General features: G+C 39.6%; 1 protein-coding gene across 1 annotated transcript; it reads right to left on the reverse strand.

Moving 5' to 3' along the window:
- Positions 1–245: 245 nt before the first annotated feature.
- On the reverse strand, positions 246–10,289 carry AKR1A1 (aldo-keto reductase family 1, member A1 (aldehyde reductase); the record flags this gene model as incomplete). Its single annotated transcript, XM_009701835.1, has 6 exons — positions 246–778; positions 4,478–4,564; positions 5,503–5,575; positions 6,589–6,788; positions 7,339–7,534; positions 10,138–10,289. Coding segments are annotated over 6 exons (774 nt in total), but the record flags the coding sequence as incomplete, so codon positions are not given.
- Positions 10,290–11,596: the final 1,307 nt, after the last annotated feature.

Below are 11,596 nucleotides of genomic sequence, written 5' to 3' on the forward strand. Positions count from 1 at the left end.
TTGAGGCTTTTGTGATAGGATGATCAGAGCTATTGTCAGCCCTGAAACCTACGTGACAAGCAACAGAGAGGATTGCCCTGAAGGCCTGCTCCAGGGTATGCATTTGTTCTCCTCAAATCTACAGGCAAATTAAGAAGAAAATAAAGAATTCTAAGTCCCACAAGTACTCTAAAGTGGATAAAAAGCCCTGGGCATGACTGGTTACTTGGGCTTTAATGAACGGTTTATGGACATAGTGCAACTGTAGCACATTTCACTTCATTCCCTGTATAAAAAATATTAATAAAGATATCAAAGTTGATGGCCGAGCAATTGTTTAGTCTTAAAATACTTTCATGCCTTCACCCTTGTGGGTTTTTTTTAAATAACTAGAGCTTTTGAAACTGTTCCACAGGCAGTAAGCCCCAAGTATTGCCTAAGCCTGATGATATGTTTGGAACTTGATTTAGACTCCCTCACTTTTTATCTAATCCCCAAAAGATTTGATGCTTCCAGGAGCAAGCTTGCAGTCATTGTAATAAATTCTCAAACTTTGACATGGAAGCTACGGTACCTCCAGAAAGGAGGTCAATTAGAACCAGCACATTGTAAGTAAACCTACTCAGGAAGGAAGGTTGTATTTGGACAGGTTTTTTGACAAATTGTAGCAACAATTATTTTGTGGAAGGGCACGCAGAGGAGCATGTTGCTCTAACACCTTATTTTCTAGTAGTTAATAGGGGTCATTGAAGGGGTAATGGGGGTGTCCAGCATCTCTTGCTACTAGCTTTCCATTCACCTGTGAAGTAAACAGACTCAAGTCAGAAAGATAAAAATCCATTCTTACTCCCAGTTTCAAATCCTGCATGGTTTAGATTTCTAAATCTTCATATCCCAAACATCTGGAAACATCTTTTCCAGCTTAAACAAGAGCTGTTCCCTCTATTCCTGAGTCCTCTTAGCACTTCTTGAAAGTAAAATTTTAAAATTAATTAAAAAAAAAAAAGGAGATAGATTTCTGTAGCCTAGAGCAAGTGTCTTTCAAGCTGCTGAGGCTTGAAGAATTCGATTAAGAATAGTTAAAAGCCTTTTGCCTTGTAGCTGTCCTTGAGTAAGTGTTGTAACATGCACACTTCAAAACACTTTACTGGAATTGGAGCTTTTGCCCATGTTTCCATGATAAGAGAGTTGCTGGGCTGCCAATTTTACAGATGGGTAAGATGAAACACACTGAATAACTTGTTCAGGGTCATATACTGAAGCATGACTAGTGTCACTGAACTCCTTCATAGCACTTCTTGTTTAAGAACATTTTCACGGAAGACCAGTTTTTCCAGCTGTAAAATGGGAATACTGAAACCGATATTCACAAATAATCAAACAGAGGCTCAGGCTGGCCCAAAAGCAGACATGGCCATGCAAAAGTTTCAATTCCTACATCCCACCTCTAAGCATTCAGATGCACAGTTTGCATTTCTAGTTGCACTAAGTCCATTGCAACACCCTCAACTTCTGAGCAGCTGAGGTAAAGCCTCACTCCTCATCCGTAACATTTGGGGAAATTTAGGTGCAGCGTTGGCAAAGAGATACACGCTTCCCTGGGTGACAGACTAGCATCATTCAGTAAAAACTTGTATTAAGCGACTAATGACTGAGTTATGTTAGAGAAATAATTGATTTTTATACATATAAATGTGATTTTTTTTTTACGCATATAAATACGGTGTTAGAGATCAGTCAGTGTTATGGGGGCAGAGGGAATCACAGGGACTTTCAAACCAAGCATCTGCTACCAAGTCCCTCTATTAGCTTTCAGTATAAAACCTGCATTTCAAAGCAACAACTGGAACCCCTAGTAATGAATTGTTTACAGTGATTACTGAAGTGTGAAATTAGTCACTTGGGGGCACTACAGAGCAGAAGACAAAGATGTTAAGATTTAACATTTGACTGATGCTCAGACTAAAATAAAATAAAGCTGCCAACTGAAGGCAATCCTTAAAACCGAGGACAAAAGTATCACAGTATCTTCATATTCTCTTGAGAGCAAACAACTTCCTCATGTTCTCAGAATTCATATTCTTTGTTTTTCCCCCCAGTTTCTTCCCCCTGCATATTTCGCTATACAGAACAGCTCTTCAGATAAGCATTCTTATTCTCAGCATGCCAAGACAGCAGCTGCCAGAAGCAATGTTTCACATAGCTGATTCCAGTCTACCCCAGGAATTTGAGAGTAGGAGCAGGGGGTAAAATCAGTAGCGCACACACTGCAGGTCAATGATAGCTAGCTATCAAAAATAGAGAAATCATCATGTGTACAACATAATCACCCCTCCTCTCCTGGCTTGCTAGTCATTCAGGTTTCACTTAAGTATACTCCTTGGCCAACTATGTGTTTCCAAAAGTTTCCATTTCAGGCTGGTGCAAGGTGATTTCCAGCCTCTATACAGATAATGAACTGTTAAATTATAAAGCAACTTAATAGCCTCTCCTCAGGCTTTAAACAAAACAGAATGTGGAGAAGAGCAACACAACTGTAAGAACTTGTGGTTATACATGAGTCAAGTAAAGCAAGGAAAAACTGTCTCAGTTATGACAGGGCTCTGCTATCACTGCCGTATCACACTTTGAAATCCAGACACTGCAAGTTAAATTCACAGAGGAGATAGGCATGAAAGGTTAGACAGGAATTTTAATTTGTAGTTGATGAAAATTCTTTCCAGTAAGTCTAGAAGGGATGGGCAGGAGACAAAAGGTTCCGCTAGAGATCTTACAGCTACAGAATCGTGTTTTAATTCTCCTCATCTTGCTTCTTCCTGTCTTATCTGACAATATGGCAATATCTTTGAAGCCCAGCTGCATCACATTCATCCTTTTTCTAGTTGGATAGGCTAGCACTTTGAACTGTATTTCATCTCTCCTTTGTGAATCACTGTGATCTGATCAGGTCTCCCAGGTAACAAAAGTACATGAATTATGCCTGGCTCATCCAAGTCAGGCTACAATCTAATGTATTTTGCAGTTTCATTAACAAAACAACTTTGTTTGCAGCATGAGTAGCAACATACTTTGAAAAAAGAAAAAAAAAACAAAACACACACACCAAAAAACCCCATGCTGTCAACAGCAGGTGTGCTTCTCACTGCCGCATTGACACAGATGAGCATCTAAGCTTGCAGTTTGGTGTACAGACTCCTGATCCATAAATACAAAGATAATTTTGGTTGCAGGGATGTGGGGGTTTATATTTACGCACACATACTGAAGCAACTATACAGTTAAAAGCATGGCCTTGAAGCTCTTGTTAGCCCCAGCATGACAAACAGTAAAAGCTATATCTACCCTTGATATGAGACAGTCACTCACCACACATTCACAACTTCTCTTTTCTAACTCAAACTAGTCACTGATATGCTCTCAAGTACTCAAAAAACCTCAATGATAAAACCTGGAGAAACGCTTTCCCCAAATAATTCCTATAGCCAGTAGCCACTGACTACTGGAGAATAATTTATCGGCAGACAAACTGCTGAAGGGGCAAGGGTATACTTGACAGCTTCCAAATTTGCAGAGACCTACTGTACCTATGCTGTGTCTTGCACGATAGAGAAGGGATAAACCACTTCAGACTCATTACAGCACAGTTGCTATAGTTGGATGGTGGTGCACCAGGGAACGGCAACAGCTCTCTGCTGTATAGTCAGAAGCAGGACAATAAGAAACAAGGAACACTATAGAGACAGGAGACAACAAGGCAATGACTTTTTTTGCAGTGAGGGGAAAGGAACAAGGTTAGGTCCTTTAATATAGGGAAAATTCAACACTTACAAGGCATTGGTTTCTCTAAAAACAGAGGCATCTGATAGCACACAAGGTAAGGTTTCACGTGACAAACTACTGATGCTAAAAGATGTTGTGGCTAATGGATTTGGGAAAAAAATACAACAGCCTAGCCTAAGCCAAACTCCTTACATTGGAGGAAGATCATTACAATGGATTCTGAAGGGGGGAGAACATCCAGTGGAGCAGAGTGGACAAATTCCCTCATACAACTTCCATGATGGATGTGGAGAACTAACAGCACCCTGAGTCTTCACTGATCTTAGAGGTTTATGGTGTAAAGTAGATGGGGACAGTTGGAACAAAGAGTACTTCTGGAGAAATGCCATGGACCTTAGCCTGCTTGAGAAGAATAAATCAGCAGGAGTTTGGTGAGATTTGAAGTAAGATGGTACTCTGGCTTAAAGGCCCATGGACAGGTCAGTAATGAGAACTCAAGAGCCCCATCAGCAGCCAAAACAGAAGAGAAAAGTTTTCAAAAAGCTACCTTTTTAGTACCTAGCTTTTGAAAAGTCCTTTCATCTTAGATATCCTAAACAGATGTAGTGTTTTTGTGAGTAAGTAGCTCTGATGGGGACAGTAAAAAAGAAAACTGCAAAAATTTCAAGTTGTGGTCACATGCACATAATGAAAACTATTAGAAACATGAGAAATTTACCGTAATCATTGGCACAATGTAACGCCAGTTTTTATTCAGGCTTCCAATGTGGCTCATCTCCTCTTCTGTGAGGCTAAAATCAAACACCTGAGAACAAAAGCAAGAGGCTTTATTCAATAACCACAGGTTACCATTAGTTTGTCTTCCATTTATAAATATGAAGTTGCAATTAGACTCATTTTATAATAAACACCAAAACAAAGGCTTAAAGCCTGAGGTGTTCATACACTTGCCAACTCTAAGCCTACACTGACACTGCATGGCACTCTTCCACAAAGATAAAAAGCAGTGGGACTGTTCCTCCAAGTAAGTACTCCCTATTCAATCAATATTCTATTGCCACGTGGATCTAAACCTCAAGTAACTGCAGAGTTTACTGGAATTTCTTGAGATTGCTAGCAGTTTACAACATGGCAGGATTTGGTTTTATGGGAGTAAGTTACAGAAACAACTCCTAACTTAAAAGCAAGTATGTAACCAGCCAATCTGTACGATTAAGGGCTGAAAAAAATATCACAGGAGGCGATCTGAAGACCTCCCTCAAGATTATTTAAAGTTGGAGTTTTCAAATAATTCCTGAAGTGAACTGTCTCTACTTCAGAGCAGAAGTGAACCACACTTACTCCTTCAGCATCATTAGAATGGCAGTTTGCTGCAGAAATAGTCACCAGCCCTCACTTGCAGGGTAGAGCAACTATTATTCATAAATAAGAACCACTGAACATCATTAGAAGACTCCCTTGTTCTATAAATTTGTCTCAGATAAATTTCAGTAAAGATTTTTCATTTAGACTTCTACAAAGTACATTCTTTACCTCTTGATAACAAGACTGTGCATGTTCACGCTTATACACTTAGTTGCTTAAAACATATCAAGTTTGTTTTCCAAAAATCTTTACCCACCCTTCTAAGTGAGTGCATACATTGATGAACAAGTATGAACCAAGTGCATCAGCTTGTTGCTCTGCAAGTAGTAGGGCAGTATATTACTCACATGAAAGGGCATTTCCTTCATTTCAACTTACCTGGAGATTCTGCTGAATGCGAGCGGGAGTGACACTCTTGGGAATGGCAACCACTTTACGTTGCACTTGCCATCTGTTAAGAGGAGGAGAGATTTTTCTGTGTGTGCAGCCCAAAACCCACGATATTTATTTTGGTTGAGTAATCATCTGTGGCAGCAGAAATGCCACTTATGTTTCTATGTGAAACAAAAATACCCAGAAGAGGGCTGACATGGCTCTGTAGTGTATTAGGACCTAGTATGTCCAAGCTCAAGCAAGACAGTAGCCACTGGGTTAATCAGTGAGGGGAAGATGTTCATGCCTTTGAACAAGCAAGTTTCAGGTGCTTTAAGCTAGAAACCCAAGAAAATCAGGAAAATGTACTTAAGCATTTTACGCAAGTTCTAACATGACAACCACTGAGAAACTAGAAGAAAATGCAGATCCCTTAAGTGCCTGTCTAATGGCTTGAGCACAAAACCTTGAACATGTTCAGCTGGCAGGGTAACTTGCTGCTGCCCAAAACTCTGCTAGTGATATTGATAGATACGAAGCCAGACAAAAAATGAGGACAGAAATCCAATTTTACTTTACAAGGTGCTGATCATATTCTGGATATTACTCAATCATCTTGTTTCTCAGTATCCAGGAGCTGGCTTTTGCTATAAAAGCAAAACAGCAAATGGTTCTTCAGTGCAAAGAAGGAAGGTCCCTTCCTCAGCTCCTCTTCCTCAGAGCCCATCCAAACGTAGTAGCAAGCGCTCAAGGGTTCAAGCAACTGGCCACATGTAAATTCAGTAGGCAGCACTCAAATGTGGTACGCTGCTGCCTTAACTGTCCTACTGCTGCTTCACAGCAGAAAGGGTATGGAACTGTCCCAGGCATGGATCCAGGCCCTGAATGGGCCCCTCTGATCTAGTCTATCTACCTGCCCTAAGGCAGGACCAACTCTGTATAACAAGCACCAAATGGGGTTTGCTTTTGGCACTCCCTGTGATTTTAACTCCCCACTGATGCAGAACAACACACACTTTAAGTAGATTCTTTCTAGCTTGCATGTTCTGCTTTATTTAAGGCCAGGTCTCCCCTCTCACAATTGTTCTGTACCTGAGGATGATCTGTGCAGGTGACTTGCTGTATTTTTCTGCTAGATTTTTGATCCCAGGTTCTTCTAGAAGCACAGGCTCATCTGGGTGTTTCCACATGCGATCTGGAGAACCAAGGGGACTGTAGGCAGTGACGACGAGTCCTTGCTTCTGGCAGTGAGCTATCAGCTCGTTCTGAGCTAGGTAAGGATGGCATTCTACCTATTAAAATGACCCACGATGAGTGGCTAGAGAACAGGTATCAACACAAAACTCTAAATGAACAGAAGTCAAAAGCACAGCAGAACCAGAACACATCACAGGAGGTCATTCCAGATTCTGGAAAACCTTCTAAGGATAAGGTTTAAGTAAAGTAAGTTATCCAGGAGATGAAGAATTTTCCTTATGAACCAAACATCATCCAACAAACAAGGAAGCTCTCTATAGGATGGATTCAAGTTACTCCCTCAGAATCTTTCTTTCTTATAGACTTTCTTGTAGACTAAATTGTTTCTCTCAGGGAAGACAAACTCTTCCACAGACCTGTTCAACTAAGCAGGCATAAATGGCCACAGAACATGGATACAGGCTTCCCCTCCAACAAATTAATCTCCCTAGAAAGACCACCTTTGTGTGCCTACTCCTGCAGAGCTGGCTATATTCTTCTGTGTAAGAAGCTGCACCCCTTATGCTGAACACACAGCATTGGTATGCAAACTCTTTATTCTTATAGACAAATAGGAAAGGTATTCATCCTCTTTATTCATCTTACCTGGAGCACAGCTGGTTTGACAGTAGCCACACTTAATACATCATCGATCTGACGACTGTTGAAGTTTGACAACCCAATGGCTTTCACAAGGCCTTTTTCTACCAGCTTCTCCATAGCCTTCCAGGTATCCTTGTAATCAATGTAATCATAACGCATCGTGTTATCAGGATTCTTTGGGAAGAGATTGTCCCCTCGTCTACAACAAAGGTAAAGTGTAAGTACATACACCACACTATTTATATTATGTTAGTTCTTCACTAAAAGAAATTTTCCTCCTCAAAGTATTCTTAAAAGTCTATACATAGTTTGGAGGGTAGAGTACAAACTGAGCAAATTTGTCTGTTAATTCCATTATGCTGATTTAACCTATAAGAAATTATTTCACATACAGTATTTCCCATGTAAATTTGTTATACAGTACTCTGAACTACTTATCTATATGGTAGCGACTACACAGAAGTGATAAGCCACTGTATACACTGCAGCCGCAGCAGTGCTTTGCACACTTTGATTCTAGCAAAACGGCCAATTGAGAGAGCAGCAACTCAGAGGGCAGCTTTGCTTTTTCAATTTGTTTTTGAGAGGATTGATACTCTTCATAGTCTGTTTGGAGCTGGTCCCAAAGGGATCTTGGTTTAAGAGTTGTCTAGGAGAGACTGTATTCAAAGTACGTCGTACCAACCCATTTAAAAAATAAAATAAAATTTAAAAAAAACCCCACACACAAAGAACCTGGTTATGCCAGGTGACACCACCACACTGCCAAAGGGCTATGACTGGTCTCTGAGCAGTCCATGCTTGGAGGGGTACAAGCAATCCCACTGGAAGAGCACTGCTTCATAAGCACTGCAGGACACCGCTAGCTCAGATCCCAGAGACTGTCTTACATAGTTGTAGCTAAGCAGTGAACGGTGTGAGAAATGGCAGCGTCTGGGAACAAGGGGAGATGGTTCTTGTTCATGTCATTGAACAAATCTAGAACCAAAAATAACTCTGAAAGCCTTACAAGCTCCCAACTCAAAAAAGCAGCCTCATATGTCAAGAGTAATACGTTAAGTGAGAGATTAATTTTCAAGACCTACAGGCACTGTGATTTTCATCCGGAACTCTGTTTTAATTTCTGTGTAAATAACATTCGTTTTCCCAATACAGTAGGCATTATAGATAACCATGCAATAAAATAGTTGAAGTAGAGCTCATGGAAAACAGAGAGTGAACAGTTTCCAATGAGAAAATATGAAACTGCTTTATTAGAATGTCAGTTTTTTTCAACAGTTTCCACAACAGCAAGCAAATTTAAATATTAGTACTATCTAAATATACATCATTATTTGTGTTACATGTTATTACCAAAGCAATGGTTAACTTTTTCCCCTCAATCAACTGGAAAACAAACCTGTTTCACAACAGGGGGAATTTTTAACAGTTCTTCCTCCAAGCCAGCTCTAGTTGAAAACACTTCCTCATTCTGTTATGCTGAGGAATACATTTATATTTGAGCATCTTTCCTCTTATCGTTAGTGTTGTATGCTTTGTAAAATGCAGTTCATATGACTAGAACGGGAAAAAAACCACCATTCTCAAATTTGCAGAACAGACAGAAGCTTCTTAAACTGACAGGGTTTCCCCTGTTGAGCAAAGTCTCCATGTAAACATCTGGTCAGGAGATTTATATCCCCCCCTCGCCTTTTCACTGATTATAGGGTGGAGCAGGGGGACACACTGCTCCCACATGTACAAGACAATAAAGCAAGGAACTCTGCTTCTGATGGGGCTGTAGAATAAATGCATTTAGCTCTTAAGTGGAGTATCTTCTCATCTCATATTTCCTCAAATCATAGAATTACTGCAATTAAAGTGTCCTAAGAAGTCATTTTCATTTCCTCCTCATATAGATACCACCATGATACTGCATGTGCTTGGCCACTCTAGAAGTGTTAATAACTATTAGTGAAAAGTATTGTCTCCTTTACAAAGCACTTAACTCTCATTTTACAGATAAGTAAAACCAAGGCACAAAGCAGTTTCGGTATTTCCTGAAGGTTACCGTGTAGGCCAATGACAGAACCAAGAATAGCTGCTACACCTCCCCAATGCCTAGATGAAGACACTAGGCTATTTTAAACTCCTAATATATTTTAAACTCAAAGATTTTTACCTCACAGCAACCCAAATTTTCACCTAGTATAAGATGGCAAGCTTCACTATAGAAACCTGTCCCATAAAGATTTATTATTTTTTCCCAGTTAGATAACTTTCAGTTACCTGACTTTGGCAACCATGACAAACTGTCAGAAGTTTAGTGATCCTAATCTCATTAGCTAGTTGTTCTCACTAGTAAAAAAAATTAAGTAATTGCTTAAAGATTTTAAGTGAAGGCTTAATACTAATTTTTCCAGCTCATCATTGCTAAATAATGAGAACAATTATCCCTTTTCTATTTACAATACTTCTACACAAAAACAGAACTTTTGTCTCCTGCACTGTATGTTTACAGACATGCTACAAATCTAACAGTAAACAAATTCCCACCTAGCTGAAATTCAAAGAATGAAATTCAAACAATTGTTTCCGTGAATGAACAGACCAAATACCAGTAAGTGTACAGGTTATGGGTAGAAAAGAGTGTCTGTATGACAGTCTGTAGGACTATGCTATTTGCCACACTGCAAAACATCTTGCAGGCAGTATACCCAGGAAGAAATTCACACCTCGGAAAGAAGGTACTCAGGATATAATACCAGCCACTTATGTTAGGCTGGGTTTCTGCATTCTGTGCCCTTTCCATGTAGAACTTACTCAAAGGCATGAGGCCAGTGCATGAGGTACAGGTCCAGGTAATCCAGTTTCAAATCTCCAAGTGTTTTCCTTAGCGCTGGCTCTACGTCTTCTGGGTGGTGCTTGGTATTCCAGAGCTTTGATGTTACAAACAGGTCCTCCCTTTTAATAACCTTTAAGAAAAGGAGAGCTTAATTTACTGGAACAAGTTCAGAAAGAGAATTGCAGCAATTCCCCAACTAGCTTTAAAACAAAGAGAACAATTTAAGTTAAAAAAAAGTTAACATATGGAACCTACAAATTAAACCTTTCAAAAATATACTGGGTGGAGAAGAGTGAGAGAAATATACACATTGGCAAGTCCTAAGATATATGAAAGACTTAGCAATTTATTAGAAGTTCTGAAAAACAAAACAATCCTCTCCACATGCACACACTTTTCCAAACTTTCCAATTCAAGGGTTAAAGATACTACTAAGTGTGATGTGGCCAAAAGAAAGATTACTTAGTTTATTTATATGTAAATATTGTAATTTCTATTTAACAATTCACACATTCTAGGCACAACCAGCTACTTACTATACTCATCACATGTTATAAACCAAGAGTGCTTCCCATGGAAAGAGCATGGGAAAATAAACAAAAATTTCACCTTCCTCTGCACTTCAGTTTCTAGGTTCTGGAAGGAATGCACTAAGAACTGAGCACCCTGTACCCTGTATTGGAAAGGTAAGACCCAGAAATTAAACAAATAGAGAGCTGGTTAATTAAAAAGTATAAAATGCAAGAGGGAGATCATATTTGGCAAGCTGAAACACAGAACATCAGAGGGCACTTCTCACTGTCTTATGTGTGACCAGATTTCACTCAAGTATATATTTTGTCAAAGCTGGAATGATTAATTCCTTAGCTTCTCTCCTCCAACCATTCAGTTATTTCTGTGTTTCACATATGGCTATTGTGTTCAAAGAGAAAGACGTTTCAAAAATTCTAATTTTAAGTTAGCTAGCTAATATAAACTGAATAAGAGTCTCCTATGTTTCCCTATGTTAGTTACCATAACTAGTAGGAAGGAATCCTTGGGGCAAGCTGAAAACAGCCTCTCTCAAGCTAATCACATAACAAAGAGATTGCCCTAAAGCCAAGGCAAAAGCAGCAGGAAAGCAGGAACATAAGAACTTTCTTTCCACCGGCTCTGAGGCTGTACAGGTAATCCTTCTGGCCTCTCAGGACAAGAGCAAGGGGATCAATTTAAGATTCCACCGCAGGTCATCCATAGGAATGCCTGTCGCAATACAATATATTTAGGCCATGGACTCTCAGGTGCAGGCCCTAAAGTCACAGTTACCAAACCTTCAAATGCAATCACTGTTTAAAAAAAAGTACTTATTTACTCACTCATATTTTATCTATAACCAAAAAACCTACAGTCAAAATTCACTGTGGCTACCCACCATTGCATGCTATTCTAGACTGGCAA

This window comes from Cariama cristata, unplaced genomic scaffold, assembly GCF_000690535.1.
Source record: "Cariama cristata isolate BGI_N322 unplaced genomic scaffold, ASM69053v1 scaffold39816, whole genome shotgun sequence".
Classification (NCBI taxonomy): Eukaryota; Metazoa; Chordata; class Aves; order Cariamiformes; family Cariamidae; genus Cariama; species Cariama cristata.